General features: G+C 44.5%; 1 protein-coding gene across 1 annotated transcript; it reads left to right on the top strand.

The window, feature by feature from the left end:
- Positions 1 to 11: 11 nt before the first annotated feature.
- Positions 12 to 19,096, top strand: LOC144172477 (peroxiredoxin-6-like; the record flags this gene model as incomplete). The annotated part of the gene is given in 4 exon segments (XM_077701173.1): positions 12 to 47; positions 2,593 to 2,666; positions 14,110 to 14,182; positions 18,819 to 19,096. Coding segments are annotated over 4 exon segments (309 nt in total), but the record flags the coding sequence as incomplete, so codon positions are not given.
- Positions 19,097 to 20,005: the final 909 nt, after the last annotated feature.

Consider the following 20,005-nt stretch of genomic DNA (forward strand, 5'->3'; position numbering starts at 1 on the left):
ACCCTGTGGAGAAGGACAAGGAGGGCCTTCCCCTCACCTGCCGTGCGGTGAGTAGTGGGTCCCAACTTAAAGGGCCCCTGAGATGGTTTTTTTTTTTTTTTGGGGTGGGGGGGGGGGGTCGATGGTATCGGAGCGCAACGGCAATGTCTTAAACTAATCTGTGACGTGTTAGTCCGACGTTGATTTATAAGCATGTTTTTACTAGCGTAAAAACACCAGAAAGCTACAAAAAACATATTTCGTGTCCGTTTCAGTTTATGCTGTGCCAGATATTTGTGTCATGCCGAAGTGCAAAGCGATTACACACCCGGCTCGACGCTCACCTGTTCTTGACGGAAGGATACAGTTAGCGCAGGAGCAATGATGTGCGCGGTGCGAGCGCCGAGCGCTCCGTTTCTAGTATGAGTTTCATCCGTTTCATTTGTTTTCTTGGCTGCTGTATCCAAAAGGATTCTTTGCACCCTCTTTTGTGTTTCGAGCGCAGCCTCGACGTTGTTTCAGTTATGAGGTTGTAACAAACGGCGCGCCAAGGGAGCGCCGCGCCGACGACGAAGGCGAGAGCTCCTCACGCAGCGCTTGGAAAACGCCGGGCACTGCTCGTGATCACGAGGCGCACGCTCACGTGCGCTCACGCTGTCTGTTCAAGCCCAAATGCTGTCGCGGCTGGTTGTCTCTGCGCCGGTCGCGGCAAGGTGAAGAGCATGCGCGTCCCGTCATGACAACTCCTGCCAAAGAGTTTCATTTCATTGCTGCCCATCAAGTCATCATCGCAGGAAAGTGTGGTTTGGTGCGCCCGGCCTTCTGAATGAACCGTGTTGCCTAGCGTCCTTAGCGCGCTTTACCGTTTACCGTGTTAACGGAAACAAGAGCAGCTGTTTGCCGCTGAAAATGAAACCACTGCACTCTGCGGTTTCTGCATTCCGCCTTACCGGCTGCCAAGTAGCGACATCTCGCGAATTTGTCTCAAAGCAAATGACACAAAAGTTGGTTACTATTCGCTTACGCTTGAAATAGCTTGAATATTGGACGTTTTAGATTAAACTCTCACAATATAATAATGTTGTTTTAAGAGTCTTATACTTCGGCTGTAGAGCTTAAAAAAAAGACATGACGTCAACGCGGGAATAATTGGCACCAAGTAATACATTAACGAGAATTCATGCCTCTGATAAATTTTTCGGCATAAATGAGTAAGATTTACTGTAATAATTCCGCAGTTCCCTGTATTAACTTGCCCAACACGATTTTAAAAGCGTAAAAGAGCTTTGCTTGTTCATAAACGCATCTGAACTGAACCATTTTAATCGTGGGAGGCTAGAGTAGGGGCGTTGATTTTGCTCGCTCTTCTGAAAAAAAAAAAAAAAAAAAGTCGTTTGTCGTACTCATGATCATCATTTAGCAAGAACGTAATAAACACCATGAATTAAGACTACTTGTATGAAGCGCCGAGAACTAAGATTACTTGTATGAAGCACCGAGCGCAGTGCATTTGGTGTACCATAAAGTTCCGAAAGAACGCCCACCCGAAATACAGTGATATCAAATGAAAAATACGAGATCGGCGAACTTTCGGGACAAGTGCGAAAAACTAGAAAAGGTGCCCGCACCGCTAACCAAAACTGCGGAGATATGAAGAAAAAATTCGAGACGGGTGAACTTTCGGGTCAAGCGCCAGGAGGACGAATAAGTGACCGCATCAACACTAATAGATGATTCGCGTTTATTTTGTTCACTCGTTGGCGCTAAGGCCATCGATTTTATGGGGTGGGCTATCTTTGGGGTCTTTCAGTAAATTGAATATTTCACCCCTAAAGGGGGGAGGGCGTTGTCTGGGAACTTTACGATAATCTAATCAAGACGCCAGCGTACATTTCGCCGGCGCAGGGAGCTTGCTATTACAGTCGCTAGAAATTCTAGCCACTGCATTGCTATGTCGCGTCCGTAAAAGTCAGTTACCGTTCACAGTAACTCTCGCCCATGCAAACTCGACTCCCTCTTGCTAAAGTCCGCAAGGACTGGGAAGCTAGCTAAAAAAAAAGGCCGTCGTCGTCCCATGTGCACCCCACTTGGTGAAGTACCCATGGTAAGGACGACGCTGTAAACGAACGTGGGTAGAACCACCGCCGCCAAAAATCGCGGACATAAAAGCGAATTCCGTGGCTAACCTTGAAATGAGTGCTTCGCATCGAACGAGGTCGGACTTCTACGTCGGACTTCTACGAGGTCGGAAGTCTCCGAGCCAACAAATAGCTCTGTCTCGTCGGGGTGACAACTTTCGTTCGCGTGAGCGAATATGCTTACTATTTTTTGATTGAAGTGAAACATTGATGAAGCGTTGATTGAAGTGAAACATAACACAGATTTGCTGCTACCCCTTCTTTTTTATTATAGAGCATCGCTTTGAAAACAGCACGGGGTATAAGTACGTTCTATTTATCTTAATAGGGACATTCATTAAAGTGGTGTATGCACTCAGCTTATGGTCCTCTTTAGTTTTGTGTTATCCTAACTCTCCATTCGGCAATTTTCGCACAATTTGTGTTGTATGTCGGACGACGTTTGCTTTGTAAATAACAATGCGTGTATTTGCAGGTGTTTATCATTGGCCCTGACAAGAAGATGAAGCTCTCAATGCTGTACCCTGCCACAACTGGACGGAACTTCGAGTAAGTATACTTCTGCAGCAGCATCATATTGTGCCGTTAAAAGTGTCTGTCTAGTCTTATCTGTTACTGTGTTGCGCACTTAAACCTTTCGATTGTTTCATTATGAAATTTACTGCAAGTGTCTACCCTTTGCTAGTTTGTGGAGGTGCAGTGTGCGGTTTCGACAACCGAGAACCGGTGGACAATTAGGGTAACAGAATGGATACCAAGGGGTGGGTCTAGAAAAAGGGGAAGGCCATTAATCCGATGGAGAAATTAACAAAAAAAAATAGGCGGTTAACTGTGGAATCGAGCAGCGCAGGACAGGAGACATTGTAGGTTAATGGGAGAGGGCTTCGTCCAGCAGTCGACCTGAGTAGGCTGATGAAGATGAAGATGAGTGTGTGTTTGGGGGAATTTGTCTAAATTATCGCATTAAACATTTTTTATTACTTTAGTTTTGTCGCCTAATTCCGGCACTAATGTCATGTTCTATAGCCAGGAACACGCAAAAAAAATTTACAGCCAGTTGGAAACTCGTGTACGGTCGCCCAAATGTTTAATTAGCATGTGGGAGTGGTGACTTTTCTGTGCTTCAGCGCCATTTGACTAAGGCAAGGTGCAAACTGATTGAGGCTAATCGCATGCGCACAAAGCGCGCTCAGGTGGGCCTACCGTCTGCTATGCTGTTTCCCATATGAGCAAACTGAGAACCAACAGGGAGTGTGAGTTGTAAGAACCAATTGAGCAAATGAAGCCTTGCATGCCCAATTATGCGATAAGCCGAATAACAGGGATTATTTATTTGTTACTTCCTCGCGGAAATGCGTTATTCATGAGTAGAAAGAGCACTTATCAACCCTATGTGCTGCAACGTTAATCTTCGAAACATAAAACACGAGCGAAACCATTCCCTCACTCACACTGCCTGTTCGTTTGCAGTGTGCTCATACGGGGTGACGTTCTTAGGAACAGCCTAGCAGACGATGGGTGCAGCTGAGCATGTGCTTTCTGAGCATGCGATTAGCCTCAACCTGTGCGCAACTTCTCCGCAGGGGTGCCTACTGCCGTAGGCACTTGGTGTCTTGCAACACCACGGACCCGAGCACATGTGGGTTGGACCCACCCACGTCCCGGCTGTGCGTGGCTTTGCCGTGTCCGGGGAAAAGGGGAACCTGGTGGCTGAGCCAAAGTTGGGGTTGTTTTGGACCTTTACGGCCCCCCAGCAGCGGCAACACGCCACTTCGGCCCCTGCTTCTCGCAGACGGTGCCCCCGGTCTGACCCGCCCGGGGGGAATCAGCCAGTCGCCTTTTCCTGTCCTCCCCTCAGCTCTTTCTCTTTCCTATTTCCTTTCCTAACACTGTCCTGTCATCTCATTTCTTCCTTATTTCTAAGTTTTTCCAGGCGGCGAGGGTTAATCCTGTGCAAAGACGTCACCCTCGATCCCGAGCATAGGATTATAGTGGCAAGGTACGGCTAGCGTGTTAAGTCACGTTCCCTTGTTGGGCTCGGTGGTGGGCGGCCGGCCTTGCTACCGAATGTACACCATGTATTTATGGCTTCTTTTTCCATCCCAAGAAAAACTGATCGGTCCCTGAAAAGGGGCCGCACCGAAGTACTTAGCATCAGAGCAGCTCCACCTGTTGAAACCTTTAACAAATACCTTGTGGTACACTCTGAAGAAAATGCACCCCTAGCAAAAAAATCGGTGTTCCTCATTGCAAAATGCCTCGAGAACATCGTTGGGAAAGACTACCATGCAAAAAAACTTGCCTCAGGTGACCTGCTGGTAGAAGTACAAAGAAAAAACCAAAGTGAAAACCTCCTGAAACAGGACACCCTGGCTCAACTAAAAGTGACGGTCACGCCACATCGTAGCCTAAACACAACCCAAGGCGTCATCTCTGAACGAGAACTACTGCATGAGAATGAAGACGATCTCCTCGAAGGGTTCAAAGACCAAGGCGTAACAGCTGTGCGGAGGATAACTATACGTCGCGCAGGGGAGGAAATCCGAACTAAACATTGTTTTGACTTTCAACCGTCCAACACTTCCCGAATCGGTCCATGCTGCATTTATTTCCTGTCCAGTGCGTCCATACATACCTAATCCGCGAAGGTGTTTCAAGTGCCAGAAGTATGGCCATGGAACTCTGTCGTGCCGTGGCCGATCCATCTGTGCTCACTGCGCAAGCACTGACCACACCAGTGACGATTGTAACAAGCAACAAGTGAAATGCCCAAACTGTAGTGGACCACACTCTGCCTTCTCACGCGCATGTCCATCATTCAAAAAAGAAAAAGAAATAATCCAACTGAAAGTCACTGAGAACCTAACGTTCCCACAAGCACGCCTGAAGCATGCCTTGCTATCGGGCAAAAGTTACGCAGACGCAGCTCGCCGGGGGGTGGGGCGTCGTCTGGTAGATGCGGGCACCCAGTACAGCGAGGCTGACCTGGTCCCGTCGCAGCCCCCCACTCAGCAGCAGAAAGTCGCTACCGTGGCTTCTGCTGCTGCACTCCGACCTAGTGCTGGGCGAAAGGCCGCCAGCACGACTCCTGTCCAGGTCAGCGATGTTGACCTGGCCTCGCCTCAGGCACCTGTGCAACAGCAGAAGACTGCTCCTGTGGCTACTGCTGTTCCAGCTGTGCCCAGTGCTGCGGCCACGGCCTCTAGCACAAAGTCTGGTTCTGACACTCTTTCAACTTCAGAAACCGCGGTTGAGGCCATGGATGTCTCTCCAAGTACGTCTGCTCCTGAGGCATCACAGGAGCGCCGCGGTGCCACAGGTCGTGGCAAACCGACCAAACCAAAGGCCAGTAAAGTCGCTGCCCCTGGAAATGATCCCAAAACCTAAGTGAACCTGCTCAGAAGGGCCCCGAAACACGGCCTGCTAAAAAGAGGGGAAAAAAACATGATCCAGAACATGATCCTTTTTTCTCTTTTGCTCATTCTCATGGCTGCTGAAAGTGTTATGTACTGGAATTGTAGGGGGTTGTTAAGAAATCTAGACGATATTTATGACATCCTCACCAATCACAAACCACAAATACTGTGTCTCCAAGAAACACACCTGCGCCCATCACAGACAAACTTCCTAACACAGTACATTGTTTACCGTAAGGACAGACAAAATTGCATCCAGCCGTCTGGTGGTGTGGCAATAGTACTCCAAAAATCTGTGGCTTGTCAGTACCTCCAGCTACAGACGTCACTCGAAGCTGTAGCTGTCAGAGCCATAGTTTTTGGCAAACTAGTGACAGTTTGCTCTCTATACATTTCACCCGACTATCGCCTTTCCAACGTCGAATTTGAAAACCTAATCAATGAACTACCTGAACCTTACATCATAACCGGTGATTTTAATGCTCACAACCCCACCTGGGGATCTGTGCGAGCCGATGCTCGAGGGCGGCTCATTGAAAGGTTTCTCACGACATCCGGATGTTGCATCTTTAATAAGAAACGCCCCACATATTACAATTCCACACACCACACATACTCAGCAATAGACCTTGCAATTGGCTCTGCAATCTTACTGCCTATGCTTGAATGGAGTGTATTTAACAACCCGTATGGCAGTGATCATTTTCCTGCAAAACTAACTGCTGTAAACAATGACTCTCAAGGCACAGAACCACTTCGAACATTTAAATTACAAGCAGCTGACTGGAAAACATACAAAGAACTTTCCAGGCTACCCCCTACAACAATATGCCATTTAGATGTTGAAGCAGCAAGTTCACTGATTACAGCCCACATTCTTGACTCTGCTCAGAAAAGCATTCCAGAGACTACTTTTAAAACTCTCCCAAAACCCAGACCATGGTGGAATGAGGACTGCGCGCGTGCACGGTCTGAACAGAACAAGGCATGGGCACTTTTACGCCGCTATCCCACGGCCGACAACCTTCTCAAGTTTAAGCAGGCAAAAGCTAAAGGGAAGCGTACGCGACGTATGGCAAAAAACGAAAGTTGGACCAGGTTTATATCATCTATAAATTCTTATACGGATTGTAGGAAAGTCTGGACTAGAATAAAGAAGCTAAAAGGATACAAGAGTCATCCTATTCCCCTAGTAAGTAGTGTGGGTAACTCAGTAAAAGATCAAGCAGATGCTCTTGGGAAACACTTTGAACATGTATTCAGTTCTTCACATTATACACAAACATTTTTACAGCATAAGAAGGCAGCAGAGCGTCAGCCCCTTCGTGTGAACCAACGCTCGAATGAGGGATATAATGCTCCATTTACCATGCTTGAATTGATGAGTGCACTCTCGACATGTGGTGCGTCAGCCCCTGGAGCTGACCGAATCAGCTATGACATGATCAAACACCTACACAGTGAAACCCTGCATGCAATACTCTCTCTCTTTAACAAAATATGGCAAACAGGTCGTTTTCCAAGAACATGGAAAGAGGCTATCGTTGTACCGCTTCTAAAAGAAGGAAAAGAATCCTGTCTTGCTGCGAGTTACAGACCCATCGCCTTGACGAGTTGTTTATATAAGCTGCTCGAAAAAATGATAAATCGGCGACTATTGTACTTTCTCGAGTTTAATGGTCTGTTAGACAAAAATCAGACAGGCTTCAGGTCTGGAAGGTCAACTACAGATAGCCTGGTTGCATTTGAATCATATGTGAAAGACGCCTTCATCCATAAGCAACACTGCTTCTCTGTGTTCTTTGACATGGAGAAGGCGTATGATAGAACATGGCGATACGGTATATTGCTAGATTTGCAGTCATTTGGCCTTACTGGTAATATGCTCAACGTTATTAAGGACTATCTCTCTGATCGCACATTTCGTGTTCGTGTGGGTAATGTGCTGTCTAGAACCTTTGTTCAAGAAAATGGTGTACCGCAGGGGGGAGTACTGAGCTGCGCTCTTTTTCTTGTTAAAATGAGTTCACTAAAAAATGTTCTCCCACGAACTGTCTCATACTCCACTTATGTTGATGACATTCAAGTTAGTTTTAAGTCCTGTAATTTATCGATATGTGAACGCCAAATCCAGTTAAGTGTCAACAGACTGGTTACATGGGCTGACAAGAACGGGTTTATGTTTAATGCTGATAAAAGTGCTGTTGTGGTATTTTCCAGGCGGCGTGGTGTCTATCCCCCTCCTTGTATTACATTACAAGGTCAGCCCATACCAGTAAAAAATGAACACAAGTTTCTGGGTATTTTACTTGACCACAAACTCACATTTATACCGCATATTAAATTACTAAAAATGAAATGCCTGAAAACGATGAACATTTTAAAGGTACTATCGCATCAGTCATGGGGAACGGACACAAAGTGTCTGCTTTCACTTCTAAATAGCCTAGTAAGGTCAAGAATTGACTATGGATGCATTGTATACCAGTCTGCAACCACAACAGCACTGAAAATGTTGGACCCAGTATACAACTTGGGGCTTCGCTTGGCAACAGGTGCATATCGAACAAGCCCCATTCCATCCCTTCACGTTGAATCTAATCAGTGGTGTTTGGAATACCAGCGCACTTACACAGCTCTGATGTATGCTGCAAAGATTACTTCTATGAAGGAACACCCTTTGAACGCAATTATGAAAAATAACACTAATAATAAACTTTTTGAAAATCGACCATCCATAGCACCACCCTTCCCTTTGGCAGTGTCACGCCTCTCAAAGGACCTACAAGTTCCTCTTGCTGAAGTTTACTGCACCTCCATTAATGAGTTGGTTGCTCCGTGGGACATTTGCCCAATTCAGTGTGACGTGTCTTTCAGAGAACTGCAAAAGAAAAATGTGCCAAACTTTGTTATTACTCAGCACTTTCTGTCACTCAGGGACAAATACAAGGCAGCTGAATTCTACACAGATGCCTCGAAGACTTCTGCAGCGGTGTCTTGTGCTGCAATTGGCCCCATATTCACTTTGTCCAAAACAATGAACACGAACACTAGTATATTTACTGCAGAGGCATATGGTATCCTGCTAGCTTTGAACCACATTCTCCCAAACAAAATTAAGAGCTCAGTTATATACACAGACTCACTGAGTGTTGTTACAAAGCTTTCATCTCTGAAGGCTAGTAAAAACCCAACTTTTAATGCTGTTCTAAGAGCTCTGTACTCGGCTTATAGTCTCAAGCTTGCTGTCACAGTGTGCTGGGTTCCGGGCCACTGTGGCATTGCTGGAAATGAAGCCGCTGACCAAAGTGCTGCAGCTGCTGCCCTTCGTGAAAGCATAGATATTAAGCTGGTTCCATATGAAGACCTCAAACCTTATGTGAGAAGGAAGCTGCGAGAGCACTGGCAACAACAGTGGGATAAAGAAATAAGCAACAAATTACATGTAATTAAACCTAAAATTGAAAAACCTCCCTCTGAGAAACATGCTAGATCAATAGAAGTGGCCTTATGCAGACTTAGAATTGGCCACACACACATCACACACTCATACCTTTTAACAGACGCAAACAAGCCACAGTGCCATCGATGTGGGGGTCAGCTTTCTGTCCTTCATATGCTTATTGAGTGTGACATGTGCATCATTGAAAGGAAACGTCATTTTAATGAAGCTTACACATATAACATTCCCTTGCACCCTTCACTATTTTTATCAGACCATCCAATGTTCCCATACAAAAAAGTTTTTAGTTACCTAGCAGATGTAGACTTTTTAAAATACATATCATATAGACCATAACCTCACCTGTGTTCATTATGTGTTTTAAAACAGTGGTGGAACCTGAGACTTTACACCTTAGGTGCTTGCACTCACTGTTTTAATATGAACCTATACACCATTTATCTTAGTATACTCACTATGCTTTAATTATGGCCCTATACACCAACCCCCTGAGTAAAGTTTTTTAAACTAGTGCCTCCTTTACAAATCTTTATCATCTCTTTCATCATTGTCATGGCGCTCTTTGCCTTTGTTGGCCTTGCGCCATTAAACCCAAAATCATCATCATCTGTTCGCAACTTGGCTCCATCATATGCTAGTTGGATTTGGGCAACTGTACAAGATGGTACATACATGTAAGATCTTTTGAAGTGCAGAATATCCTCTGGATACTGAGAGTACCAGGCATTATTGGCAGCCTTAAGGCATGTAGATTTAAAAATTAGTTCTATGCTGCCTTATACTTCTCGCGCCTAATGTGACTCCTATTATATCGTTTGTTGTTGTTCCCACTTTTATACCTACAATACATTCATTTGCAATATGTGGACTTTGAGTTTCGTCCACCTAATCCTGTGAGGAGTGGGGTGAAAGGGAAGTGAAATTTTAAGCAATTTTAATGAGAAAATAGGCTAGGATTGCGTAGAAAAAACACGGCAAGCAGATTGCAAATGTTAACCTGGCGGATTAAACAAATCTGTCTTCAATCTGCATTTGCCTTGCCGACCCTTTTATTGGTGTAGAGCTCTAATGAGTGCACAGCAGGTAGGTCAGTCTGCTTCTTCAGCTTTCTCATTTTTTAGGTCGGTTGTTGGTGTGCCCCTTTTGGTGATTGTTTGTAGGAGTGGCAGGAGGGGTGAAAGTACATGGGTCTTTGCGTTTCAGCTAGACTGCTGCTTGCCAACAGCTATGTAGGGCATCCTTTGCAGATGAATGCTGCCATTCCGTTCAATGCATGCTTACTCGCCTCACTGTTATTATTTGGGAGCCATCTCATGTGTCATATCGTTGTGCTCAGTGGTGGCCATGATGGCTCATCAGGGTATTGATATCTTTAATGGTGAGAGCCATATTGCAAGTGTTTTGCTGTATCCTCAATAGCGGTCATGCAGGTTCCAGCGCTCTCCTTCGCGTCAAAGAAAATGAGGAAGGGAGCTGCTCTTCATAAACCCACAGGTTCGGGCGGGTCAGGTAGAGCTGAAAAATGGCAGCCTCGTCTACAGACAATGCGCACTTGCTATGTGCGGGCCGCGTGATGATGGGGTATACAGTCATGTCTCGTTAATATGGACCGCGTTAATATAGACACCCCGCAATATGGTCGAAATTTTCGCCTACCAGTCTCTATCCATGCAATTCTGCCCCATTAATATAGAAACCCGCAGTCCGGAATGTGAACGGCAATTTTGGGGGCGAGACGGGTAAATCCAGCATTTTCGTCCCGTTATTACGGACATGGGTTAACAAAGCAAAAAACAGGAAAAAATGAATGGTGACCACTAGACGTCGCAGCGCGTTCAAGGAATTCAGTGTTGGCCGAAGCATACAAAGTCGAAGCGTGCATTTATCTCTGAACGCTTTTGCTTCCAGTACCATCGATATAGATCCAGAAGATTCGTTCTCAGCGAACAGCACTCTAGGGTTGTGATGACAGGGTGAAACCCTTTTCCTATCATACAAGATTTTCCTGTCGAACCGGAAAGAGCAACTTTTGAGGCTCAGGACAACTTAACAGGACAAGAATTTATTGTGCCGATATTCGCTGCGCATAAAAGGCAACGTTGTACGCTTCTCTGGTCAGAACCAGCATTTCAAGTACGTGACGTGTGCTTTCTGGAAATTACTGAAGGATTCAAGGCATCAGGGCAAAACCACATCGCGTTTTGGGTGAATAAACAGTGTTCTTTTCTGGAACGATAAATCTTTAATTTTTGACCGTGATTCGTTATAATGGACGACTCGCATTATGGATGATTTTTCTGGGGAACGGAGGCGTCCATATTAACGAGGCATGACGGTACTACTTTTAAAATAATAAGCATTACTATTTTATCGTTCCTGTGCACACAAATATGCAGGAAGAGGTATCAAAGTGAACCCTGTGGTGAATATTGCATAGACATGACCACGTAGCTGGGAATGTAGCGACTGCTAGGACGAAAACATAGTTGGTTGTATGTTGAGGCCTCTGAAGAAACTTGTGGATCTCTGCTGAGGGTGTAAGAGCCAAATCTTATTGGCACTCTTTGGATTACCTTGAACATGCAGCCGACAGTACCACAGGCCTAGTGGAAGTGGTTCATCGTAATGAAGGAAATGTTTTCTACTTAGTTCATAGTGAGTTCGAAAATGATATCAGGATCTCTGTAAATAACATGAAAGCTCTTTTGAAGGGACACATCACAGTTAGCAATACATGTTTTTGAAATTCTCACGAATCAATCAGCACTTTTTTGAATGAATGCTAGAAGCTCCACTGAGGGGTAAGAAACGGGCCTCCTTGGCTTGCTTCGCTGATATACATCTGTATCACCAAGCGGGGCACCCACAGGTAGAAATGCGGCCAGCAATGAGGCATTTGCACGACTGAATAAAATTATTCCCACTTATAGTATCGCTGAATGGAAAACGTTGCACTCGCACCACCTAATGCCAAGGGATCTACAACACTCAAATCGCACGCCTAGCCTCACAATGGACTGACTTTGCCCCCTTGATGGGGATAATAGGATAATAATGCAGATTGGGGTGAAAAAAAGTTGCCCGGGGGCACATACCGTAACCTTGTTCTCTAAACACGCCGCGGATTTTCTTCACGCGGCGGAGACCTCATGAGCTGTATACTGGGCGTCTGTGCGAACGCGAATGACAAAAGGCAGCGGCTGCTTTAATGCCGCCATTGAAGTTAATTTCTCACCTCTGTTCATGCCTGTATACCACACTGACTCAAATAAACATACTTTTTATGATGTATGTGAACTGGGAAAGCAGCATACTAATTTAAGGTGGATAGAAAAAATACCATGTGCCGTCTTCTGTGGCCTCAGCAATCACAGCAGTGAAGTAAAACTGGGTGCATAGTGTTTTCAATGTGCTTGGACGATGTCCAAGCTTTTAAAGTTATGCATGTGCACTTGCAGTTGTCAGTGTTATTTTTCATTTAAGAAATTAATTTCTTTTGAAGTACAAGTAGCGTTAGCTGCTCTGGCAACGCCCATATGTGCTGGAATGTAGTTCCATGTGTTTTAGGATTGTCCACGTCAATTTCACTTTCACGTCCTTGCAACAACATGCTTGGCTTCCAACGGTATCCTTGGTCGTGCATTCTTATGTTGTTGGGTGAAGATCTGGCCAGATAAACTTGCAAGCACCGCGTAATGCTACCAAATATTCTACCATTCAGTGCGAAATGATGAACCGAGGTGCACACAGTCGCCGAACACCTTTTAAGTCACTAGCGATGCTCAACTACAAGGCGTTTTGTCAGCACATTCGGAGCTTACCTGGCTCGTTGCTAGTTCCCACGAGCACCCCAGAGTTCTGATAAAACTCGCACAATAGAAAGTTTGTGAAGGCGCTATGAACAACATTACCTCAATAAAGAAAAAAGAACTGATCACAAAGTAAAAAAACTCCGCCTATAACCTGTATTCAATAGCGAGGCACGCATGCAGGCAACCGTGTAAGTTCGCCGTCACTGGTTACGTCGGGCTCCGCGGGATGGCGGTACTTGTGCGTGCTAAGCGCATGATATGGGTTGGACATTCCAAGCTCTAGCCCGCCGAACGCAAAGTAATGCCTCGACTCTAATGTGAGTGCGACTAATAACAATTCTGTTGACACCACCGTTCAGAATCGGGTGGAAACGGAGCAGACGACGCCCGCCGGTGTTATATTTTTCTTCGGCGTGCGGCCGCACTGGCACAAGCCGTGCCATGTCCGTGGCGCTTCGGCCATGTCCGTGGCCATTTCAGTGTTGCTAAACGAAGAAATTGACAAGACAGCTAAACTTTTCAGTGAATACTACCTATAGGGCGCTCGAACGTGCGTAGATAAATGTGGCCTTTGCATGCTCTAAATCACCGAGCCACAAGAACGGAGGGGTCACCATGTAAAAAATACAGGTATATGAAGCTGAGGCACATTCTTCATGTTGTACACTGCTGTTTACTTATTAAACTGTAGCATAATGCTTGGGCAGTAAGCTTCCCCCTACCCTCAACAAATAGCTAATCACCAAAAACAGCGCTACACAAGCCACAAAAACCGATTGCAAATGTGTGCTTGGCAGCAGATCGCGAGTTTACCATGCGCGAAATGTGCTTCTCGTTCCTTGGTTTTACGTATTAATTTTTATTACCTACACTAACTTTATACTTTTCCTGCACTTTACCTACACCAAAGGAAGTCGTCCTTCGTTTTGAAACGATGTGGCTACTTTCTGCAGCCATTGTAGCCGCCAGAAAATTTTCCGTTCTCATAGTAGCGAGGTACTTTTGTCCATTATTATTAACACAAAACAGTAACCTGGGAAACAAATTGGTGGTGCTTGAAAAATAGTATGGAGTGTGGATATGCGTGCGTGAATGTCAGGAACGTTGACCGCGAATGCAGTCTATTGCGCTAAGTTTTGAAACACGAGTAGACTGTGTTCTTATTGAGCTTTAATAACGTGCTTTTGAAGGCACTTCACTCTGGTGTCTGCACTATGGTTATCATGAGTATCAAGAGTTACTTTGCAATTCGCAGTATTCCATAGCAAGCACTAACCCATTTTTAATATTTCGCAATCCAGTGAGGTCCTCCGTGCTACTGACTCCCTCCTGGTGACCGAGACCAGGAAGGTGGCAACTCCCGCTGGTTGGAAGGTAAGTGCGCCTGAAGCTATAACGTTTTACTTAAAGAAGCTAACCTGTTGTTCTGTTATGCTTATCTTGGTGAGTAAAAAATGGGTGAGTAAAAATAAATGAAGTTAAGTCAATTTTCGAAACATTTGTAATGAGAGTTGGTCTGACGTGTGTGCTTAAGTTACGATTCTGCTTTTAGGTGATTGCGGTTACAGGTTTGTTTTGTCTTGTCCAACTGAGCATGTGCTATTTATGACTGGCGACAATTCCAATGGTATGTTATCAAAGCTGCTCTAACGGATGAAGTGTGATTTGGTACAAGTATTAGGATACTTTGCATGACTTGTATCGCAATTTTCGAGAAAGCATTGTGGAGGATTTGGGTGGCATGACAGGCAGTTGTGTCTAGTCCTGTTGCGTTGTCATGTACTGCTTGTGTGCTAATATAAACACGAACGGGCAGTGCCGTAAGGCTCTAGCGTAACAAGGTCAACAAAACCTCAAGTGGCCTTTGACTCTTCTAGTATAGTTATGTTGCCAACTAAGAAACGGCCACCGACTGAGCCAAGGTAAACCAATAATTAATTAATTTTACAGATTTAAGCTTGAGCTACGTTACTGCTACCCGTTAGGGGTTGGTTTGTTGTCTTGTCATGCACAAATTTCTGCACATTTTCACATTACATAGCATACCAATAAAAGAATGATGAGAGTTGTAAACGTTGTCCAGTTGCCTTAAAAGACTGAAGCCTAGAATGCATAGGCCATCTTCTCGAGGTTTTTCCACCTGCATACACTAATTTTTGAACGAGAAAAGTCCATTTGGCAGTGTTATTTTCCTCGCACCGTTCTCCCTGCCCATTTACTGACATCGGGTATGGTAGCCGCATTCCGAAGCCCAGAATGCTAAATTTAGGGTACTGCTAGCATGTCTGACTTAACAAATTGTGGGTTCACAAACAATTTCACCATCATTTATGACATTGGTAAAAATGAAGTTTTATACTCTGCGATAAGATGCAGACATACTGACAATCAGTATGACGTCATGACGATACTTCGCATGGCTGCTGCAAACAGCTGATGGTGCTTTCTCCCCTGCTGCATATTACACAGAACGTAAGGTTATACTCTTCTGCTAAATGGTGAAATAATTTATTACTGTGGAATAATATATGCTGGGCAATAATATATAACCAGGTATTATATTACCTGGGCAATGCAGCCTCAAGTAAGACTTGAGCAAAGTGTGGTTAGTGTCAAGAGGACCATCGGACATAAATTGTACTTGCAGGTTTTTGCATGTAGTTTTTACTTAATATGTGTTATAAAGTAAGCAATGTGACGTTTCCCAGCATGTAAGGTCAAGCTGGACAGGGAATAGAATTGGGTGTAATCTTTGGAAATATTGGAATGGGAAACACTGGAAAATTTGTTGTGTATCATAATTTATTGAGTCTGGCTAGCCTTGAGGACATTTAGTATTAACGTACAGATGATAGTGTGCAGCCCAGACCTGAAAAAGGTAATGTAATGCAATACACTTTAAGCACAAAGTGCCAAGGGAATAATTGTCATAAATATGCCCTGTAATTATACCTTTAAAATTCGTAAAATACGTTCTAAATATGCCCATTTACTCGGTCTATGGAAGCATAGTACTCGAATGTAGAATTCATATTTAACAACAGTGAGGACTCAGAAACAGTGAAGTGAAGCTGGATGCTGAGCTTATGATAAAAGCGAGGTGATGTTGAGATGCCCATACGGACCACTTGAAATTAGCTGAGTGAAGCTGAGGTTAAGGCTTGCGAGGTGGAAAAATAGGTTTGTTGTTTTGGTGAAATAATAATGTCATTTGCAATGTTTTTCAGCGGCCAATAATAAGACATCGGGAGTTTGATGTGAACAACAATCCCGGTTCTGTAATTAAATTTAGTGCAGACGCTGGTCACGGAAAGGTAGGCCTCCAAATTGTGGTCTAAAAAAGCCTGTCTGAGCAAAAAAAGAATACCGTCGAGGTGAATAGGTCTCAAAACAAGATGCAATGAAAGTGAAATGAATAGTGAATGAAAGATGGTTGCCACCTAAATCTTAAACGACTTCGTATCCATGCATCACCTGAGAGCAGATGCGAATTAAGAACTAAGAGCAGATGCGATTTAGGAAATCCGATTTAAGGTTATCTTTTAGAGTAATGTTATTAAACGATATTCATGTGATGTGCTGGTAAGGTGCACTATTCTGTGGTAACATTCAATACATATATGGTTGATGCATAATATTTGTCAGTGGTCTAAATTTCGGTTTACAAAATCTGCTGAAATGCACAGAGAATGTGGCCCCGGTCACCCAGTATTACTGTTGAGGGGCACTTTTAATTTGGGGTTGGCCTCGCGGGAATTTCATTGGCATCTCGCAATAGGACCAACACTTACAGGCCTACTCCGGAAGCTCCCATGAAAAGAACAGCTCGTCTTGAGTAGAATAGCCACCATGTTTAAAAAAGGCATGTTTAGCTTCTTTTGCCATTCTTTGTCGGTGAAGATGAGTACAATCATGCATTTTTTTCAGCACGGCAGCCTTCTTGGCTGCTGAGTTCAGTTGATGGCTGCCTCTCCTAAATTGATAATCTCTGTGGGCCACCATTCAATCCCTAAAAATGAGACTCGGTCGCATGATCGTGTGGTTTTTATGCAAGGTGTGCATGTTACCTTGCCAACTGCAGCTAGGAGCATATACAGGGCCAGTTGGTGGGAGCGACTTGGGTGTTTGTGATCATGCCTGAAACCACACGCATTTATAAGTTGAGGAAATGCAGCCTAGCTAGGCATGCTGCTTTTGTTTTGATGCCAGTGTGGGATGTGTATGTAACGTAGGTCGCAGGTGGTTAAACGGTGCTGCGGAGTTGCCTATTATCAGGCGCTAGAAGTAAGAAGTGCTGTACTTAGAATGGGTACTTAGAATGTACTTAGAATGTACTTAGAACTTTTGCAATAATTTGATTCATGCATATATGTTAAGATGTTAACGCTTGGATGAAAATTCCGGAGTATTTTATTCAACTTTATAATATTTCAAAGCCAAAGTAACGTTGCGCTGCTGAGCACGAGGTCGCGGGTTCGATTCCCGGCAGCGGCGGCCGCTTTTCTGATGGAGGCGAAAAGCAAAAACGCCCGTGTGTACGAGATTTCGGCGCACGTTAAAGATCCCCAGGTGGTCAAAATTTATCCGGAGTCCTCCACTACGGCGCGCCTCATCGCCTGCGTTGCGTCGGCGCGTTAAACCCCCACAATCAATCAATCAAAGCCAAAGTAACGTCTGAGCAGTTGGTGCTGCATAATAAATGCTATGTTCAGACTACCGACAAAAAGCCATATCATGATCTATGGACTTAAAAAAGGAAATATCACGCAGTTCGTTTGGCTGAAACGTCAGATGACGTCATTCTCTAAAGTTATTACGACAGTTGCAGCAACAGTCTACACACCCGGCCTAAGTTTTACTCTTATAACCCTTATTTGTTCAATAAACCGCTTCCAGAGGTGTTCTCTACAACTGGAGCCTTTCTTCAGAGTTGGGTTACAAACAGCGCAGGAACCGAATGATAGGGGGATCACACAAACATGGTGCTGTTTGTGTTCTGTTCCTGCGCTGTTTGTTTTGCTCGCCCTGTTCTGTTCTTGCGCCGTTTTTAATTCAGTTATGTACCAACTGACCCGCCTACAATCCGTTTTTCATTTCTTTAGTTTGCACTCGTAACAAATCGTCGTGCAGTAGGCTGTAGCAGCCCAGCCAGCTTCTTCATGCAAGCTAGCTGTGAAATAATCTTTTTTACATCCTAAGCCCTTAAATATAGTATCTAGGAACAAAATTAGTGCTAAAGTGTTCATAGGAACTGCACCAAATGATTCTTGTTTGCTAGCTATAAAGCCAGAGTAGATACCCTGTAAGCTACTCTTAGTACATTGCATTACTGCTTGCCTACGATGTGGAGGAATTCTAAATTGGTTGCATTTGTTGAACTTATTAGTAGATCAGTGTACAAATGTGTGCTACCACATATCCATGGCTCAGTGTGTGTGTGTGCAACACTATGGCATTTTGAGAACTTATTGGAACAGTTTTTCCTGTTGAAACACCATTCATTGGACAAATACCTTTAATGAGCGACTGTCATGGGAGATGTTGACTCCTTTACTGGTCAATAAATTCATAAAATATTTAGTGTGCCGAAGCGGCAGCGCTTTAAACAATGCTCAGTTGGTGCAATACGAAACTTTCATGCGTAAGACATTGAACTTCGCGACCCTTGTGCTTAGAAAGCATGTAAAAAGCTTCAACTGAGCAATGTAAGATGGCGCAGCTTTCATCGGAAGCCACGCAGTTGCATGATCGCATTTCATATGTTCAGCGATTGATCTTGAATGGCCCAGTATTTATTTGTCAAACGAAATTAGTGCGTACTTCCGCATGCGTTGATAATTTAAACGACTTCGCTTGATAATATTATGGTTCTTCTAATGGCTTTTTTCTATACATTTAACCTAATAAATTTTATTCCCCTCCCGCTATTGTAATGCTTGATGAAAACTTGAAGGTAAACATTCCTGGAGTTTCTTACTTTGTCGAACTGTCTTACTTCCACATTTTGCAGAAAGGGACTCCCTGCATGGTCCTGCCATCCGTTACAGAGGAGGAGATTCCGAAGTTGTTCCCCACAGGTATCAAGCAGTACGATGTGCCTTCCGGGAAGAAGTACCTTCGCACCACCATGGATTGAGTGGTGGCTCTGCAAAGACGCACCGGCTGGCGGCTTCATCCCGGATCCTTGTGCTTCCTACACACAGCTCACATGCTTATGACGGTGTGGCAGTCTCCTGTTTAACTGGAACATTTATTATGCATACATTAATAAAGTACATTTTTTGACCACTGCTCTTATTCTGCAAATTCCCATGGGCAAGTTCTGAATAAGGATTCCGGCTCGAAGTTTGCTTTTAGAACTGAGCATAGAAAAGAATTTTCGCGAGGTGAAAATTATATCTATTTAAACCGTAGGACACTTTTCTGCTTGAAAAGGGGGTTTGCTTTTTTGCTTTGCGGTAAATATTGCAGGAAAATGATAGCCTGTGTGACATGTTAATACTTTGGCTTTGCTCTCTCTACAGCCGCTGTTACCTCAGCACTCTTTCGCGAGATCGGGCAGCTGCGGTCTTTTCCATGAAGAGTGACCCGTCTTCTAGATAGTTACGACACTGCGAGGTAGGCCCTTCAACAGGCCTGCTAGGTAGTGCCTACATCGAATACTCTTAAGGTTATTCCTTCCTCACAGTGAGCCCTTCCTGGTATTAAAGTACTTGAGGCCACGCAGGGAGTCTACATATAATGTCTATCCCTCTAGCAAACATTCACAAGATAAAAATGTCTGCCCACTCGGTGCAGTGGCTAAGGCATTGTGCCGCAGTGTCCAAGGATGCCGGTTCGAACCTGGCCACGGTGGCTGCTTTTTTGATAGGGACCAAAAGCAAGAACGCCCAAGTGTCAGGATTTTGGTGCATGTTAAAGATCCCCATGTGGGCTAAATTAATCATGACCCCTCAACTACAGCATACCTCATAGCCCAAGTGTAGGCAGTGTGAGCAAATTAAATACTCTAGATGCATTCTACACGTGTGCACAGTGGAACCGCAGCATATTCAAGGGCAGTTGTGAAGAGGCCGGTCCATCGCAAGTGCCAATCGGTACGCCAGTTACGTCGCCATGAGTGGCAATAACCGTTGGCTTGGCTGAACAGAACAGTGATATGATAAGCAACGTAAATTAATTGGACATGGTCGACAA

The sequence above is a fragment of the Haemaphysalis longicornis genome, unplaced genomic scaffold (genome assembly GCF_048455015.1).
Source record: "Haemaphysalis longicornis isolate Haplotype H1 unplaced genomic scaffold, Haemaphysalis longicornis Haplotype H1 scaffold_220, whole genome shotgun sequence".
In the NCBI taxonomy this organism is placed as follows: domain Eukaryota; kingdom Metazoa; phylum Arthropoda; class Arachnida; order Ixodida; family Ixodidae; genus Haemaphysalis; species Haemaphysalis longicornis.